At 55.2% G+C, this 18,974-nt stretch overlaps 1 protein-coding gene across 3 annotated transcripts in view; it reads left to right on the top strand.

Moving 5' to 3' along the window:
* The window catches only part of DAG1 (dystroglycan 1), a 134,275-nt gene that overhangs the window by 96,208 nt on the left and 19,093 nt on the right, over window positions 1–18,974 (top strand). For all 3 annotated transcript variants that reach the window (XM_032792282.2, XM_032792280.2, XM_032792281.2), the window contains one exon: window positions 1,620–2,011. In XM_032792282.2, coding sequence (XP_032648173.1) covers window positions 1,730–2,011 — 282 coding nt within the window. In that variant the 5' untranslated portion in view covers window positions 1,620–1,729. The remainder of the gene's footprint in view (window positions 1–1,619; window positions 2,012–18,974) is intronic.

The raw sequence follows: 18,974 nt of genomic DNA, 5'->3' as shown, positions 1-18,974 counted from the left end.
GCCTTTGCCTTCATGGCCACATTTTGGCCTGCACCTCTGTAATGCCCCAGGCACACTTCCATATGCAGTGCATTCAACTTTGTCTCCAGTCAATCTGCAGACCTCAGACAGATTGTTTGGACAAGCTGGTCCTGCTTATCCGATTTTTCCTGGCTTCCTTCACGTGGTGGTCCGATCTGTCCATCTTGGTCTGCGTTCCAGTCACCCTTCTTCCCGCTCCCTCCTCCACTCTCACCACAGACACCTCCCTCATAGGATGGGATGTCCATCTGGATGGTCACATGACCACAGGACCTCTGCACACCACAAGAGGCGAGGATACACATCAACTTCTTGGAACTCCAAGCTGCCTGCTTTGTCTGTCAGGTGCTCCTCCTCCTCATAAGATCACGGCACTTTCAGTTGCTGTCAGACATGTCGGCAGTTGTGTATATCAACAAGCAAGGTGGTACCAGGTTACCCTCTCTGTGCAGTGGCTGTCCACCTCTAGAACTGGTGCATCAAGCATGGGGTCACGCTGCATACCATGCACCTTCCTGCTTGCTGAGCTGGTGCCTTGAGCCGGCCCTGGGTGGAGAAACTTATTGGATAGACACAATTCATGGGAGGAGCAGCCATGGCATGGGGAGCTGGATTGCAGATCTCTGGCTATCACTCTGGGCCTACACAAGCTGTGAGCACTGAGGGGAAAGGGGAAGGAACAAAGGGAGGGAATGAACAGGAAGGAGGAGGAGAGCAAAAGATGGGAATTGGGGCACCAAAGGGAATAAAGGGACCGCGAAGGTGGAGGGAGAAAGAACAAGCAGCTAAATAAGAGGCATTGAAGGAAGGTCTGTGAACAAGGAATGGACAGCACCTGATCCTGGCACAGTGCTGGGAAAGAGAGGTGGTGCCCACCCTATGTGGGGAGAGGGACAGGACAATGTACGAGGAGAAGTGGAGTGGGGACTGAGGGGGAGGTATGATAGGGAGGGGAGTGTCCTGCATGTGTAGGGAGGTGCACTGGGAGGCCCAGTGCATGCTTATTGCCCCACACCAGATTTGGCTGTGCATTGCTAGCCAAGACGGTCTGTTCTGTACACATGCCTAACACTGAAAGCTGGAGTTGGGGGCAGGTCTGGTTGAGGGGACTCATGGGCCTTTGGAGCAGAATCATCTGTCCTGTCAAGGTGGCAGGTTCCTGCTCACACTGGTGTACATCTCTTCAGGGACTTATTTTGTGTAATTAGCATTTAAATCCATTGATGTCTTAGCTTGACTGCAGCTTTCCTGGAAAGGTCACCTAGTTCCATTGTAGCTTTTGTCACTGCATCAGTTCCTCCTGCTCACACCCTGGGGTATTCCTTACTGAATCACTGAGTCCACAGGCTCCAGCAGTTGGTGGCTGAGGGTAGAGAGGAGGAAAGGTCCTTGTTTCCATTGAGTGGTTGTACTCCAGTGTGAGCATGGGCTGCTAAAGGCACTTGCTCTTCACTGGAAATGGGCCTCTTGCATTTGCACAGCAGAGCTGAAAGGGAGGGAGGGCGGAGGCATTAGGCAAGTGGGCTTCTCAGCTATTCTTCAGTGCTCTTAAATGGGCATCTTTCATTTGCTGACCTGGCCTCTTCTTTCTCTCTCAGGTTCAGGAGACTCCCAGGATGAAGCTGCTGTGAGGAGCTTGAGGAGTCAGCACACAGGCTTTCAGGGCTCCCTTTCTGAGTGGAATACAGTATTGGAGTCTGCAGGAAAAATGACTCTGGGATTTGTACTGCTTCCTCCTCTGCTGGGGAGGACTTTGCTTATGCTGCTGGTGGTGGCTGCCTTTGTTCAATGCCATTGGCCCAGTGAACCTTCCGAAGTTGTACAGGACTGGGAAAACCAGTTAGAGGCCTCCATGCATTCTGTGCTGTCAGATCTCCGTGAGACAGTCCCAGCAGTGGTCGGGATTCCAGACAGCTCTGCTGTGGTGGGACGCTCCTTCAGAGTCACCATCCCCACAGATTTAATTGCTTCCAATGGAGGAATGGTGCAGGTGAGAAATGCATCAGCCTGCCTCATTTCACAATCTCCTTCCTTGCAGTCATGCCCTTGGGAGGGACTGGGCCTGTCTCTGCACCAGTGTGACACATGAGTTTGGACGGATAGGTCATAGGTGGTCATGGTTCAGATGGAAGAAAGGGGGAGGCTGTTGGGTTTGGTGATAGGTGGGTGGAAGAAACTTCCATTTCCCTCTTCTGAAAATTCACTGTGTAGCACCCCCTCTCCTCCCGGTTATCTTCTTTAATGTCAGTCTGTTTACAGGTGTTGATGGACAGGTCTGGGTTCTTCTGGATGCTGCAACTCACTCAGCAGGGTGTATCTTCTTTATTATTTCCTATAAATGTATTTGGCAGTGCCTCCCCCATTCCTGGCAGGGTCACCAGGGCAGCGTGGGAGGAAAATTCTAATTACAGGGTAATCCCCACTTGCTTGCCAGATAGTTGGAGACTTCCAAGAAATAACACAAACACGTACAATATATTCAACACAATAATTATATTAAACAGGAAACAAATATAACAGGGTAAAACACTATTGTTAGGGTCACCAGTGCCCGCACTGATAATACCTGTGACTTCCCCAGTCACGTGACCTGATGTAGCAAATATAAGATTAGTGTCCCATTGGTACATGACTTTGGGGTCCTTGATGATCTATGACCACAAAATTCTTCTCTGCAGTGGTCTAGCAGTGTGGCTGACTGGGTTCAGTACAGCCCAAAGGAATCACAAGTAGGACGTGGTGGTAAGTCCCTCCACAGGTTTAATATGCATCAGGTTATAAAATCCCCAAACCCTTACTCCCTGGCTTGAGGACACAATCCAGGGAGTAGGGTGTCCCCAAAACAAGTTCCCTGACTGACTAAAAGATGGTGCACTCACAAACTCCATGAATGATCCTCAGATGCAGAGATGACTCTAGACTCAGTCACTGCAGAGAGGCAGATCTCCGCTGGCTGGGATCCTCTTCAGACAGGAGTCAGGCTGCTTCTGGTCCCAGAATTTCCCCTCACCACAAAAGGGTGCAGGGCTCAAGGTGCAGATTACACAACTATACTAAAATCCAAACTGTAGTTTCCTAGCCCAGCGTCCAGACATGCTCACAGCAGGCAGCAGCCTTGGACTAGTAGCCAGAGCAGAGCTGACCATGTGGTGACTGGTCTCACCTAGGGAGCTGGAGGGCTAACTCAGCCTGGCTGGGGAAGTTTCCCAGCAAAACTCTACAAACTGGGAGTCATCAGTGAAGAGGGGAAAGCCTAGCTGAGGTATCTTGCTTTCAGGTCTCTAGAGACTAGTTCTCTGGGGGAACCCTGCATGCAGGTCTGGGACTCCTCAACTCCCCACACAGCCAATCCTGCCCTTGCCCTGTCTGGCTCAGACTAACTCAAAAATGGCTTCTCCCCTTTCCTGAACTCCCTATTGGTTGCTGGGCAGACTCTGAGTCTGCCTTGGCTCCCCCTCCCTACCAGGGACAGTATACCTCTCCCTGAGCTGCAGCAGACAGAGCCCCAGGAATCTAGGTAATCTCCTTGGGGGTTACAACTGTTTTTCTTACTGAATTGAACTCCTTCATCCCAGAGTGAAGAGTAGAGGAGGTCTGATCCCCTCTGTAGGAGCTGGTTTGGTTCAATGTCTGGTTGCATTTAACCTGTCATGCACCCAGATGCCCAAGCAAAGGGCACATGAATCACTGAAGGACAGTGACCCTCAGTCTCCCCTAGCCCAAGTCCTTGACTGATCCTCTGACACAATGGGGTGACTTGTTTTACCATGGGGACAAAATTATTGGGCACTGGTGTGGTGCCATAGCCCAGACTCTGTTCTATGGCTGTGGCTCTTGAGTCCATTTGACACAGTGTCTCCTCCCCTTGCCCTGTGTCCCGTGGGGAAAGCTGGGGACACTTCTCCTTGTCTGAGAGGAGCTATGATCAAACTGTCTGCCTGTCCTCAGGCTTTGAGTCTATTGCCTTCAGAACTTCCAGGTGAAAGTGTGAAAGTGACACTGGCTAGGCAAGGAAAGGATAGTGAGAGACTATCAGGATGTCACTATTCACTACTGGTGAGGAGTCCTCTCCAGGCTGGGTGCAGGGAAGACTGCTCCTGTGCCCCCCCATGCTTTTCTAGATTCACTGACAGCTGGGGCTGAACCATTTCCCAGTCTAAACCTGAGAGAATTACGTGGTGTTCTTCGAGTGATTGCTTATGTGTATTCCACAGTAGGTGTGCGTGCGTACCATGTGAACTGGTGCTGGAAGTTTTTCCCTTAGCAGTACCCATAGTGGGGGAGCCCCGCTGCGACCCCTGGAGTGGTACCTCTATATCGCGCATAAAGGGGGCTGCGCACTCCCCCCCACCCTCAGTTCCTTCTTGCCGCCGGTGAAGGTAGTCGGAGCTTGTGCTCCAGCTTTGCTGTAGTGTCTTCCTTAGTAGTATGATCTTCGACCATTAGTAGTTTCTGCAGTTAGTAGCCTGGCTCGGGGCATGCCCCAAGCTTCAAGTCGTGCGACTCCTGTTACAATTTCATGCCCAGAAGTGATCCACACTCCAAGTGTCTTCGCTGTCTGGGCAAGGCTCATATAAGTGAGCGCTGTAAAATCTGTAAATCCTTCAAGCCCCTGACTAAACGTGAATGTGAAATCTGAGTCCAGGCTCTGCTTATGGAGTCGGCTCTGGCCCCAGCACCGGCGCGCCGACCCAGCGCTGGGCACTGTGTCCTCAGTGCAGAGCGAAGCCCTATCCACCAGTCGGGACCACTCCCCTGCCAAGAAGCAAGACAAGACCTAGCAGCACCAAGACAAGGACAGGGGTGAGGCCGGAGCCGAGTTGGGGAGCCCTTGATCACCCTGGGGACCCAGACCTCCGACTCGCACGGAGCGGAGTAGTCCGACCCCGTCAGCACTTGCCTCCCCGATGATGAGGATTCAGTCAACGCTGGAGGCAGCTCAGGCAGCATGCTCATCATGCTGGTACTGAGCGGGCCATCCAAGTTGGGGCCCTGGTCCCGAGGAAAACTGCCACCGGGTGCCCACGAACCCTCACCGGCCAGGTCAGAGGTTGAGGTCCCTGCTCGATCCATGGGGCCCTCCTGTAGCCCATGTCAGGTTTCCACTCCATTGTCGGGGTTGCCTGGGAGCGAGTCGCCGGAGACTTCCTCCGCCCCCAGGGGACGCAGGCGCCAGGACAGAAAGCGTCGATGCTCCTTGTCCAGCCGCAGTGATAGCAGGTCACGATGCCATCGGCACCGCCGATCATACCATGGCGCATGCCATGCTTGGAGTGCATCCTGACAGTCACCGGCACTGACATGTTGTAGCCGTGGTCACTGATGGGAGTCCAGAGATAGCACCTCTGACGTTTGTCTCATCGTCGTCGAGGTCTAAATCCCAGGGCTGAATCCGACATACAGGACCGATCGAGCCACTCCTACGACACCGTGCGATCCTCAGTCACTTCAGCCTTGACTGCCAGCCGTCCTTCCCCAGGCCGCACCGTCCCTCGGGAATGTGTAACCCTGGTTGGGCCTCAGCCGGCGCAATGGCAAGGGGCACCATGGCAAGGGCAGTGGTGCCAGTGGGCACCGTGGCCCCAGGCACCTGCACCATCGGGGCCCCGCTCCATGGCTGGGGCATCCCAGGTGCCCTCAGTGTCTCTGCCTCGGTACTGAGAGCAGTCCTTGGGTACTGAACCACCGGCACCACACCCGGACCCGGACATGGAGTGCGACCTACTGGCAGTGCCCGATTCCCTAGGCGTGGTACTGGTCATCTCGTCGGCATTGGACGAGTCCATAGCAGCGCCGTCTCCTCCTTCTCAGGAGGATTTCAAAGCTCATCAGGAGCTTCTCTGGCATGTGGCCACCAACCTCCAGCTCCAGGTGGAGGAGATGGAGGAACCATCGGACAATTTGTTTAATGTCCTGTCCTCCTTGGCACTGGGTCGCGTGGCCCTACTGCTTCACCAAGGGGTAACCAAAATTTCAATCGCTCTATGGTAAAGCCCGGCCTCTCTGCTGCCCATTTCTAAGAAGGCAGAGTGGAAGTACTTTGCCCCAACAAGGGGACATGAGTATCTGTACACTCACCCTACCCTGAACTCACTGGTGGTGGAGTTGGTCAACCACCGTGAAAGACACGGACAGCCCACCCCCACTCCCAAGGACTAGGATGGGAGGAGGCTGGACACCTTTGGGGAAAAGGTTTATTCCTCTGCAAGTTTCCAGCTCAGGGTGGCAAACCATCAGGCACTTCTGAACAGGTATGACTTTAACATGTGGAGGTCTCTGCCTAATTTCAAGCTCTCCCTCCAAGAGAAGGAGAGGAAGGAATTCAAGGCTCTAGGCGAGGGTGCGGCAGCGGCGAAAGCAACTCTCCAGATGGCCTTGGATGCTGCTGACACAGCAGCACGTTCGATGGCCTCGGTTATCTCCATGCGATGGGGGTCGTGGCTTTCGCTGTCAGGGCTGTCCGTGGAATCCCAGTCCTGCCGTTTGACGGCAAAACATTATTTGCGGACCAAACGGATACACATCTGCACAGGATGAAAGACTTCCACACCACCTTGCAGACTCTCAGCCTGTGTGTCCCGCCAGCCAAGGACAAACCCAGGTCGCAGCCCTCGTCTCCCCCCGTAAGGGACAGATACGAACCCTCACCTAAAAGTCCTAGGGATCAGAGGCGCAGGTCACAGCGCCAGTCCCATTCGGCCCCACGCCCTGGCCCCTCGAAGTGAAAGAGACAAGGGAAGAGGCGTTTTTGACTCTTTGCGGGGGGCCACCTGGCCTGTTGCCAGGGAAACCTCCCAGTTAATAAAATTGGTTTTTGGCAACTGTTTGTTGGTCTTCAGAGTGCATTGGTCCCGTATAACGTCGGACCGGTGGGTACAGGCTGCCATTCAATGCAACCCCACCACATCATCCTCCGTCCTGGGGTGTCCCCGGCAACCCGGAACACACCCTCCTTTTAAATTAGGAGGTGATGCGCCTTCTCACCCTAGGCACGGTGGAGAGGATACCTTGGGAATTCCAGGGCAAAGGGTTTTACTCCCAGTATTTCCTGATCCCGAAGGCAAAAGGCGGGCTCAGGCCCATTCTCGACCTGTGGAATCTCAACCAGTTTCTGGTTCTCTGCAAATTCCGTATGGTGTCCCCGACCTCTATTATTCCGTCCCTGCATGCAGGGGATTGGTTCGCATCCCTGGACCTCCAGGGTGCGTACTTCTATATCCACATTTTCGAGGGTCATAGGCGCTTCCTCCACTTTGTGGTAGGGACAGACCATAACTAGTTTACGATCCTTCCCTTTGGCCTTTACACGGCCCCCAGGGTTTTTACCAAATTCATGGCGGTGGTGGCAGCCCACCTCAGGAGGAACGGGCTGCAGATCTTCCCCTGCCTGGACAACTGGCTGCTCAAGGGCAAGCCTTGGTCCCAGGTGCAGGTGCAGATGGAATTTCTGCTAGATACCTGCACAAGTCTAGGCCTAGTGGTGAACAAGGAAGAGTCCACGTTAGTCCCGGTTCAGCGCATACACTTCATTAGGGCGCTGTTAGACTCCCTGGTAGCCACGGCCTCCCTCGCCCCGGACAGATTCAAGATGCTCAAAGGTCTCATCACCTTGGTCATGGCCTTTCCAGTGACGATGACACGGGTGTGCCTTCAAATCCTAGGCCATATGGCAGCATGCATCTCCGTGGTGTGACATGCCAGGCTCAGGATGAGGCCCCTCCAACTCTGGCTGGCCTCCCAGTATTCCCAGGCCAGGGACGACCTGGACAAGGTCGTCATGTTGCCACCCAACGTAGTAGCCAGCCTGCAATGGTGGCCCCTCCCGAGCAACATGCCTCAGGGTATCCCCTTCTGGGAACGCCCTCACTCACTAGATCTGGCATCAGACGCCTTGGACCTGAGATGGGGAGCCCATGGTGGGAGCTTCAAAACCCAGGGCAGATGGTCACCCTCGGAATTGCATCTGCACATAAATGTCAGGGAGCTCAGAGCGGTAGGTCTGACATGCGTAGCCTTCAGCCAGCACCTAGGGGGGAAGGTGGTCAGAGTCCTCACAGACAATACGATCACCATGTATTATATCAACAGGCAAGGCGGCACGCGTTCTGTGGTCTTGTGCCAGGAAACCCAGCTCCTGTGGGAGTTCTGTATAGCCAACACCATCCTTCTGAGGGCTTTTCACCTGCCTGGCAGGCGCAATACGCTTGCAGATTGCCTAAGCAGGTTCTTCTCCCAACAACACAAATGGTCTCTAAACAGGGAGGTGGCCAGGCAGCTCTTTCTAGAGTGGGGCCCTCCCCAGGTAGATCTATTAGACACCATCCAGAATCGCCTATGCCCACGATTCTGCTCCAGGGCGAGAGAGGGCGAAGGGGCAATATCAGACACGTTCCTAATCCCATGGTCGAGCCGCCTGTTCTACGCCTTCCCCCTGATAGGCAGGGTCCTACAGAAGGTAAAGGCAGATGGGGCTCAGATTATCCTTATAGCCCCGGATTGGGCTCATCAATATTGGTACGGGACCCTCCTGCAGCTTTTAGTGGCCCCCCGTGCAGGCTGCTGCTCCGACTGGACCTCCTCTCCCAGGAGGGAGGATGTCTCCTCCACCCCAACCTGGCCGTGCTCCACGTGACAGTGTGGCTGCTCCGTGGTTGAATGAGGAGGAGGGGAGGTGTTCTGAGGATGTTAGACAGGTCCTGCTTGAGAGCAGGAAACCGTCCACACGTTGAAGCTACCTGGCCAAATGGTATTGGTTCTCCAGGTGGGTGAGGGGGAGGGGTTCTTCCCTCTCCTCCGCATCTATCCAGCTTATCCTCGATTACCTCCTGTCCCTTAGGACCCAAGGGCTGGCACCCTCCTTGGTCAGGGTGCACCTGGTGGCCATTTCAGCTTTCCACTCCCTGGTGCAAGGCCACTTGGTGTTTTCACACCACATGACCTCCCGATTCCTGAAAGGGCTGGACTGGGCATTCCCTTACGCAAGGCCCCCCGGTCCTGCTTTGGGACCTGAACCTAGTGCTCTCCCCCCTCACAAGGCCTCCATTTGAGGCTGTTCCGTAAATCCCCTCAGTTTTTCATTGCTTCTGCCGAGCGCATGAGGGGCCGACTGGTATCCATCCAGCGGATCTCCCGCTGGATCACCTCGTGCATACGCACTTGTTACGACCTGGCAGGGGTTCCCCCACCTCCTATAGTGAAGGCTCATTTGACGAGACTTCTGGACAGGGTGTTCTCAGAGGGGCACATGTAGGATTGGGGGTAGCACTGACTGTCCATGTGGGGGTGTGGTGGGTTTGGGGGAGCACTGGGCACAAATTCTTGGAATTATGGGGCACGTAGAGCATGCAGGGGCAATTGAACCTGCATGGAAACACTAAGAGGTTCCATAGCTGGATGTTGTAATGCTTCCCTGCCTGCCAGGGACAGTGCTTCCAGCTCCTCAGCTGGAAGGTGCTGGAAGAGGGTTACTGTGCTGTGGTGCAGTGAAACCTGAGTGGTTTTCAGGTGTGTCAGATGACTAGTCTAAACACAGAAGTTGCACTTCAACTTAAATTGATTTTAAAATCAGACTTAGGCCTTGTCTATGTGAGACTTTCATGGATTTACCCTACATTGGTTTAATACGAATCTCTGTGCTGGTAAGGATGCATCCATACTTACTGAGTGTGGAGGACTTCCTTCCAAAGGAGAGGGGATTCCTTACTGAAGACATAGGTAGGCAACTTTAGTAGGGGAAGAGCATCAACAGTTTCCACTTGTTTTGCTGGGACGATTTTGGCCTGGACAGATTCCCTATCCGAATCCATCCCTCTTAGAGGTTTGGAAATCTTATGGGCTAGGTGCACCTGAAAGAACTCTGGCATTTATTTGCTCTTGCATCTCATGCAACCCTAGACAATTGGTGCTGCTCAGCTGGAGCTCTCAGCAAACCAGTGTAGTTATGGACTCAGAAGAGCCAATCCCTTCGTAGCCAGTACACAGGGAGCTCAAGTCCCAGTGAAAATCAGGCAAAAACAGCCATTAAATGTCTCCCAATTGTGGAAGTAAAGCAGATCAGAAAGACGATGACCTATACTCTCTTTTCCTGGTCCCCAGGAAGTCAGGAATGATATGCTGGACCTAACAAGCTCCTCAAAGCCATAGTTCAAGATGGAGACATTTAAAGCCTACCCTAGTAGCTAACTTCCAAGGGGTTTTGTCTCCTATAGATAAAAATGAGGCATGTTGACACGTCCCTATATAATAGTTCTTTAAATAGTCCATAGCTGTATGTGTTCTGGTCAATACTTCCACTGTTCCTACACTCTGGGCTAGCCATTGTCCCAGTAGCACTCACAGGAAGAAGTTCACATTAACCCTTTCCTCATGTCTTCACTCCAAGCTGCTCTTGTGTGCTGTCGTTGATGTCACTCTCTGCTGATGGGTGTAGATCAGTAGAAGAGCAGGCTGCAGAATTTTTGAACTGGAAAGAATCAGTGACTTCTAGGCACGCCTCTAGAGTGCTGGGAGCACATTACCAGCAGAAGTGATCAAGGAAACATTGTCACAGGGAGGAGAGCACAGCATCAGCTGGCTGGAGCAGAATGTGACAAGGTCTCAAAGCACAGCCTCCCCTGAATGCACCAAGAGTGTCCTAGTAATGATAAGCATCACATCCACCATGATGAATATTAAATACCAGGGCCTGATCCCCTTCCTTACAAGTCTTACTTTCCTAGGCAGGAGAGTGTCTCATCCCTGTGTGCACTTCATGCTAAAGGAGAGCTAAGCACTGGAGCAGACTAACAGGACATAGTAGAGCTGGCTGGGGGTGGGAGGGTCTCTATTTTGAGACTTTCCCCCACCTAACTGCACATCTCAGCAAACCGCCAATTGACTTTTACTCCCAGATTTAACCGTAAGACCCCACACTCTCCCTTTTTCCTGAGAGGGACCAAACTAGTACCAAAGGATCCTTCCTGAAAATGTACCCAGAGTGCCTTCTGCATACCTTTCTTCTTCTTCAAGTGGTCGTTCATGTCCATTCCAAGCAGGTTTGTGCGCTCCACGTGCACGCCAGCCGGAAGATTTTTCCCTAGCAGTGACTGTAGGGTCGGCCCTGGCGCTCCCTGGAGTTGTGCCACTATGGCGCCCTATAAAGGGGCCTGCCGACCCTCCACCCCCTCAGTTCCTTCTTACTGCTGGTGACAGCTAGCTGGAACTTCTCTTGCTGATAGCAAGTTTAGCAGTGTCCCATCCTTGTATGTATAGTCCATGTATATAGTTAGTCTATCTAGATCAGTTGTACATAATTTTTAGCTGTTGGGGGGGTGTCCCCCCATGTTCTCGTCACCCCGCCGGGGCATGCCCGGGTCTCCCAGGTTTAAACTCTGCAAGGACCGCTGGAAGCTCATGCCAAAGAGTGACCCGCACTCTGCTTGTTTGAGGTGCCTCGGAGAGAGCCACCAAAGGGATGGGTGCACTATTTGCAGGGGCTTCCGTCCCAGAACTCTTAAAGACAGAGCATAAAGACTTAGAGTTCTTCTGATGGAGGCTGCCTTGCGGCCACCTTCGGACCCGGAGCCGGCCGATGCGGTGCCCAGCACATCATCGTCGATGTGGAGAGCCCCGGCACCAGCATCAGATCTTGGGGCCCAGCCCAAATCCTCCAAAACCCGGCACTGGAGAGAGTCGGGTCATAGGAAGTCGGCTTCAGCGCCGCACCACTCGCCCTCCCCGGTGCCCTCTAAGAAGAAGAGGCTGGTAAGGGAGCAATCACCCTGCCAGGAGCTCCAGAGGCCGATGCCATCTGCTGATACAAGTGGATAGGCTGGGCTACAGCCCCCGGCTGTTCCATCGACTCCTGCATCGGAGAGAGGGCAGTCGAGTCCAGAGCGACCAAGATCCCTGAACCTCAACGGAGACATGCATCTCCCCTCGACGCCGGAGGCATTCGAGGCGGCCTCAGACTTGCTGAGACTCCCGGTACTGGCCTCCCCGCATCGTGGCAGGGAGTTGCCAACCATAGCCTGTCCCCCAGTACAGTTAAGGGACAGCCAGCCATGATGTTGCCTCCCTCTCCACCCCGCGCCACCCGGGCAGCACCAGACCAGAGAGACAGCTCCCCCTCGCCTCAGCACTGCTGTCCGGCGACAATGGATGCCGCTCCCCCCAGGTCCTCTTACTCAGAGGTGGACTTCTACCGCTCCAGCCAGTCGCCGAGCAGGTCGGCTTCGCAGGTGAGCCACCAGCAGTACCCACTATAGTTGCAGCAGCAATGGCAACCACCCTCCCAGTGCCGTTTTGGACCCCCTGGGCCTACCACTAGTCGGTGGGCCAGGCGTTTGGTTCTCGCTCCAGGTTGTCCTCGGTCTCCTCAACATCGATGGCCCCGGCGCAGTTGCCTCCTCCACTGGCACCGTTACCGGGCAGGGGTGTACTGCATCTAAGTTCAGCACCCCTTAGCCGGACATCGGCACTGGCGGCGACCACGGTTCAGGCTCAGCCGGTGCCGCCAGACACACCAAGCCACTCACTGGCGACCCCGGTACCGGTCGCGGTGCTGCATTTGGAACCGGCACCAGCTCCGCAACCTCAGTACCGTGTGCTGCCGGACCCCGAAGGGCTGGACGCGCCTGAGGACAGGCCGATTTCAAGTGATTTCCTCCTCTTCCTCCCTGGATGAGGCAGTCTCTGGCACCGCCATGGTACCGGCCCTGGAAGACACTAGGATCCTTCAGCAACTGCTCCGGCGAGCAGCTCAGAGCCTCACAATCCAGGCTGAGGAAATTGAGGCGGACGTAGATCCGGTAGTGGACATCCTGGCTCCCTCGGGACCATCCAAGGTGGCCCTACCATTGATCAAGACTATAGAGGACATGTCCCACACCTTATGGCAAACACCAGCCTCATTGGCCCCTACTGCCAAGAAATCAGAGAGGCGTTATTTTGTACCCTCTAAGGGGCATGAACATCTGTACACCCACCATTCCCTGGACTCCCTGGTGGTAGACGCGGCCAACCAAAGGGAGCATCAGGGTTTCAAGGGTCGACTCCAAAGAACAGAGGCGTGAAAAGGCTCGACCTCTTTGGTAGAAAAGTGTACTCCACGGCAGGCCTACAACTACGAATAGCCAACCAACAGGCTGTTGTAAGCCGATATGGTAATAACACGTGTTCGGCCATGTCGAAGTTTTCCGAGCTCCTTCCCCAGGACTTGAGGTCAGAGTTTTTGGCCTTGGTGGAAGAGGGAAAGCTGATCTCCCAAGCCTTCCTTCAGGCAGCCCTGGGTGCAGTGGACTCAGCCTCACGCAACATGGCAACAGGCCTGGTCATGAGGCGGGGAGCCTGGCTTCTGGTCTCGGCCCTTCCCTATGATGTCCAGCAGACTATCCAGGACCTCCCTTTCGAGGGGCAGATGCTGTTCTCGGACAAAATGGACAAGCGTCTGCATAGCCTAAAGGACTCGAGGGCTATGCTTCGCTCGCTGGGCCTGCATACCCCAGCAACCCAGCGTAGGCAGTTTAGGCTGCAGGCGGCCCCGCACCTTTATCAGCCTCAGAATTGCCAAGAGGTTGAGCGCAGGCGGGGCAGAAATGGCAGGAGGCGCTACCAATGCCACCCCTCTGGCCAGGCATCTGGCCAACCGAGACAGACATCGGGGCCTAGGCCCCCTATTTGATGGTACGGTCAAGGATGGCCTACCAATCAGGACTCTGGATCCTTCTGTTCCTACCTTTAGGTCACGTCTGTCCCCCTTCTGCCATGCCTGGTCCCTAATCACGTCGGACAGTTGGGTGCTTCGCATGGTAGAGAGGGGATAGTCTATCCAGTTCCTCTTCGAGTGCTTGCTCATATCCATTCCAGTTAGGTGTGTGCGCGCCGCATGCACGTTCGTCGGAAGATTTTTACCCTAGCAACACTTGGTGGGTCGGCAGGGCGCCCCCTGGAGTGGCGCCGCTATGGTGCCGGATATATACCCCTGCCGACCCCGCCGCCCTCTTCAGTTCCTTCTTACCGCCCGTGTCGGGTGGATTCAGTGGAACGCAAGCTTAGCTGACCTCCGCTTCCCTAGCTACTCGTAGTTCTTGTGTATATTAGTTTATAATCCTTTTATTTGTATATACTTATGCGTTTTTTTTCTTTACTAGCCATAGTTAGTTTATAATACGGGGTCCGGGGAGTAGCCCTTCCCCGCAACCAGTGCCGGAGCCCATGCCGGCTCACCGGTTCTTAGACTGTGCTTGGACACCTCAGACCGTTTGCTGACAGGAGATCCACACGACTTCTGTTTACGGTGCCTCGGGGACTGCCATTTCACAGCTAAGTGCCCATTTGCAGACGTTTAAGCCGAGAACAAAACAGAGCGGCACTTCATTTCCCCTCCCGATTCTGCACGAGCGCTGGCTACTGACGGACAGAAGCGCTCCTCCGGCACCGGGACCCCTCCGGCACCGGCATCTGGCACCGAAGTCAACTCGGCACATTCCCTCTCTCTGGAGGTTGCGGAAGCCCACGCTCTCTGCCAGTGGCCTGACAGCTCCCCAGGCACGCGCCGTGGTGAGCTCCCGGCTCCTGCTGCTCTATGCACTGCACCGCCAGCCAGAGAGCTCAATTTCAGTTGGATCGCCTGGCACCAACACCTGCAGAGACACTGAAGGACACCGACACTGATTCCGGTCCCGCCGGGGCCGTTGATTCCAATGCCTGCTGCTCCCCGGCATTCGCCGTGGTGAGCCTCTCTGCTCCTGCTGCTTCCGTGCCAACTGCACCGCGCAGTGAGCTCGTTCTAAGTCGATCACCCGACACGGACGCGTGCCGCGGCACCGACAACGCCGGCTACAGTCGATCCAGTCCCGCACAGGGCCGTGAATCAGTGCCTGGCCGCCCCCGGCACGCGCCGATGGTTGAGCCTCCTCTCCTGTTGCTTCCGTGCCAACGCCCGAGCAGGCGACTCATCTAAGTTGATTGCCCAGCTCCGACACCTGCCGCGCACCAGCAACGTCGGCGCCGTCGAACCCGGTCCATAAGGGCCGTCGAATCAGTGCCGGCCTGCTCCCCGGCGCAACACCGTGGTTCGAGCTCCTGCTTTCTTCCCGTCGACAGCACTTGCAGACAGAGCACCTGTCTACCGGATCGCCCAGCACGACACCTGGCTGAGGCACTGGCGACGTCAGCACCGTCGCATCCGGTCCCACAAGGGCCGTCGATCCGGTGCCTGACAGCTCCCGGTACGCACTGTGGTCGAGCTTACTGTTCCTCCACGCTGGAGATTTCCAACGGCGAGGGATTCATTGCCCTGCAGAGTTGTTTCTGCTGAACCCCGCTACCGTCGTGCGTAATATGGGTCTCTGGCACGCCACCTTGATCGACCATCCTTCTTCTCGCGCAGCGAGTGGCCACCGTTCATGATCAGGCTCCCGCAGACGCTTCACATTCACCGTCGGCCGCTCCCCACTTCTGACGCCTTTACAATCCCGATGCTTGTTCTCCTCGCACAGACGCACTCGCCGCACCAGGTCGGTGCCTGGTTCACCGACCGTAATCTCGGCACCCGTTTGGCTCCCCAGCACCGCTATGGGCACTGTGGCTCCCGCGCCGCTCCCAACTCGAGGATCTCATTCGACCTCCGCACCCGCTCTGGTCTCAGGTCCGGATCTCGTTCCAGTACCACTGCGCCTTCCGGTACCAGTCCCAGGTGCCGAGTTGGGCAAGTCTGGTAAGGTCAGACTCGCCAATGGTTCAGGCCCCCATGGTCATCCGGACAAGCATCCAGTGTCCTTCCCACGCGGACAGCTCTTTGCTAGGACTGTTCGATTCAGTTGTGCCTACCAACAACTGAGAGCCATCAGGACCTCCTATGGAAGTTACTCACCTTTGTAACTGTTGTTCTTCGAGATGTGTTGCTCATATCCATTCCACACCCGCCCTCCTTCCCCACTGTCAGAGTAGCCGGCAAGAAGGAACTGAAGGGCGGCTGGGTCGGCAGGGGTATATATCCGGCACCATAGCGGCGCCACTCCAGGGGGCGCCCTGCCGACCCACCGAGTGTTACTAGGGTAAAAATCTTCCAACGAACATGCACGCGGCGCGCACACACCTAACTGGAATGGATATGAGCAACACATCTCGAAGAACAATAGTTACAAAGGTGAGTAACCGTCTTTTCTCTTCCCTCCTGCCCCATCAGCCCCCTCCCCATCCCTCTTCAGAGACCCCTCTCACGAGCAACTTCTAATTCAGGAAGTGTGGTCCCTTCTCGCAGCAGGGGCAGTGGAGGAAGTTCCTCAGGAGCTATGGGGCAGAGGCTTCTATTCCCATTATTTCCTAATACCGAAGGCGAAAGGGGGCCTCAGATCCATCCTGGACTTGCGGCGGCTGAACAAGTTTGTGAAAAAGCTCAAGTTCCGCATGGTCTCCCTGTCTTCAATCATTCCCTCGTTGGATCCAGGAGATTGGTATGCTGCCCTCGACTTAAAGGACGCATATTTCCATATTGCCATAATCCCCTGACACCATCGGTAGCTCAGATTTGTTGTGGCTGACGCCCATCTGCAGTTCACAGTGTTCCTGTTTGGCCTATCAGCGGCCCCAAGGGTTTTCACGAAGTGCATGGCAGTTGTGGCGGCCTTCCTGTGCAGGTGGGGTATCTAGGTATTCCCCTACTTGGACGATTGGCTCATAAAGGGCCACACCAAGAAGCGCGTGGAGGCTCAGGTGCTTTTCATCAGGCGGACTTTCCTCGAGCTTGGCCTCTTCTTGAATGAGGCCAAGTCCACCCTATCTCCTACTCAAAGGATAGAATTGGACTCGACCCATGCCAGAGTGTATCTTCCGGCGTCCAGGTTCCGATCAATGTCCGAGCTCATCCTCGGTCCGCAACGGCACGGAACTGCCTCAAGCTGTTGGGCCACATGGTGGCGTGCGCCTACGTGGTGAGCCATGCCAAACTGCGGCTTCGTCCACTACAGTCCTGGTTGGCGACAGTATACCACCTGGCCAGGGATCCCCTGGACTCAGTGGTGACTCTTCCCCAGGTGGTGCTGAGCTCTCTACGGTGGTGGCTCGACCCACAGAAGGTGTGCGTGGGTGTTCCCTTTGCCACCCCTCAACCCTCCCTCTCCCTGGTGACGGATGCCTCGGATCGGGGATGGGGAGTGCACCTGGGGGATCTCAGGACGCAGGGTTTGTGGTCGCTGGAGAACCTCAAGTTACATATAAACGTCAGGGAGCTGAGAGCGGTACGCCTGGCTTGTCTTACCTTCCAATCCCACCTGGCCGGCAGATGTCTCAGTCCTCACGGACAACACATCAGCAGTCTTCTATATTAACAAACTGGGGTGCACGCTCCTCTCCCCTGTGCAGGGAAGCCCTTGCACTGTGGGACTTTTGCATTCAGAATGCTACTCACCTGATGGCGTTCTACCTTCCGGGGGAACAGAACGGCCTGGTGGATGCCCTCAGCCACTCTTTCTGGGGTCACGAGTTGTCCCTTCGTCAGGACGTAGTGCGCTCAGTCTTCCGGCTCAGGGGCTATCCCCAGTTAGACTTGTTCGCTTCAAAGGAAAACAGGAAGTGTCGGCAGTTCTGCTCCCTCCGGGGCAACAGTCCAGGGTCTCTGTCGGACGCCTTCCTCCTGCCCTGGAGGGAAGGACTGCTCTACACCTTTTCTCCAATTCCCTTGATACACAGGGTAATTCTCAAGATCCGTAGGGAACGCGCCTGTGTAATCCTGATAGCACCGGCGTGGCCGTGCCAACATTGGTACACATCGCTCCTGCACATGTCCACTTGAGTGCCCCTGATGGTGCCCCTGCTGCCGGACCTTATCACACACGACCAGGGCTGTCTCCACCACCCGAACTTACAATCACTCCACCTCACAGCCTGGATGCTCCATGGTTGAACCTGGTGGAGATGCAGTGCTCCCAACAGATCAGACAAGTGCTGCTCGGTAGTAGGAAACCATTGACCAGGGCCACTTACCTAGCCAAATGGAAACGCTTCTCCATCTGGTCCGGTCAGCAAAGGCAGGAGCTATTGCGGGCCCCGATTCCCATTATCTTAGACTATTTGCTCCACCTAAGGCAGCTGGGCCTTTCCCTCTCCTCGGTTCGAGTTCACTTAGCGGCCATTTTAGCTTTCCACCTGGGAGAGAGGGGTACCTCAGTGTTCGCAAACCCGCTGGTCGGTCGTTTCTTCAAGGGCATGGACAGGCTGTTTCTGCATGTTCATCAACCAGCTCCTACCTGGGACCTGAACCTGGTCCTCTCCGCCCTCACGGAGCCTCCCTTTGAGCTTCATGCTCTCTGCTGTACCTGTCATACATGGTCGCTTTCCTTGTAGCGATCATCTCGGCCAGGAGGGTATTGGAGCTCAGGGTGTTGACATCTGAGCCCCCATACACTGCCTTCTATAAGGACAAAGTCCAACTTAGACCTCACTCGGCTTTCCTCCTCAAGGTCATCTCCCAATTCCACATGGGACAAGATTATCTTGCTACCGGTGTTTTATCCAAAACCACACTCTTCAGGTGTGGAGTGGAGGCTGCATTCCCTGGATGTCCGCAGGGCCCTAGCCTTTTATACTGACCGAACCAAGCCGTGTAGACGGTTGACCCAGCTCTTCATCGCAGTGGCGGATAGGATGAACAGGCTCCCGGTCTCCTCTCAGCGGATCTCTTCGTGGATCGCAGCCTGCATCCGGGAATGCTATCGTATAGCTAAAACCCCTATTCCTCTGGTCATGGTCCACTCCACCAGGGTGCAGGCCTCCGCTGCGGCATTCCTGGCTGAGATGCCGGCTCAAGAGATTTGTAGAGCTGCCACGTGGTCCTCCATCCACACATTCACGTCGCACTATGCCATCATGCACCAGGCTAGGGATGATGCAGGCTAGGGATGATGCAGCCTTCGGTCGTGCAGTACTCCAGTCAGCAGTGACTTCCGACCCCATCACCTAGGTTTAGGCTTGTG

The sequence above is a fragment of the Chelonoidis abingdonii genome, chromosome 16 (assembly GCF_003597395.2).
Source record: "Chelonoidis abingdonii isolate Lonesome George chromosome 16, CheloAbing_2.0, whole genome shotgun sequence".
NCBI classification, from domain to species: Eukaryota; Metazoa; Chordata; order Testudines; family Testudinidae; genus Chelonoidis; species Chelonoidis abingdonii.
Note: the sequence above shows the minus strand (reverse complement) of the source record. Positions and strands in the feature narration are given on the sequence as shown.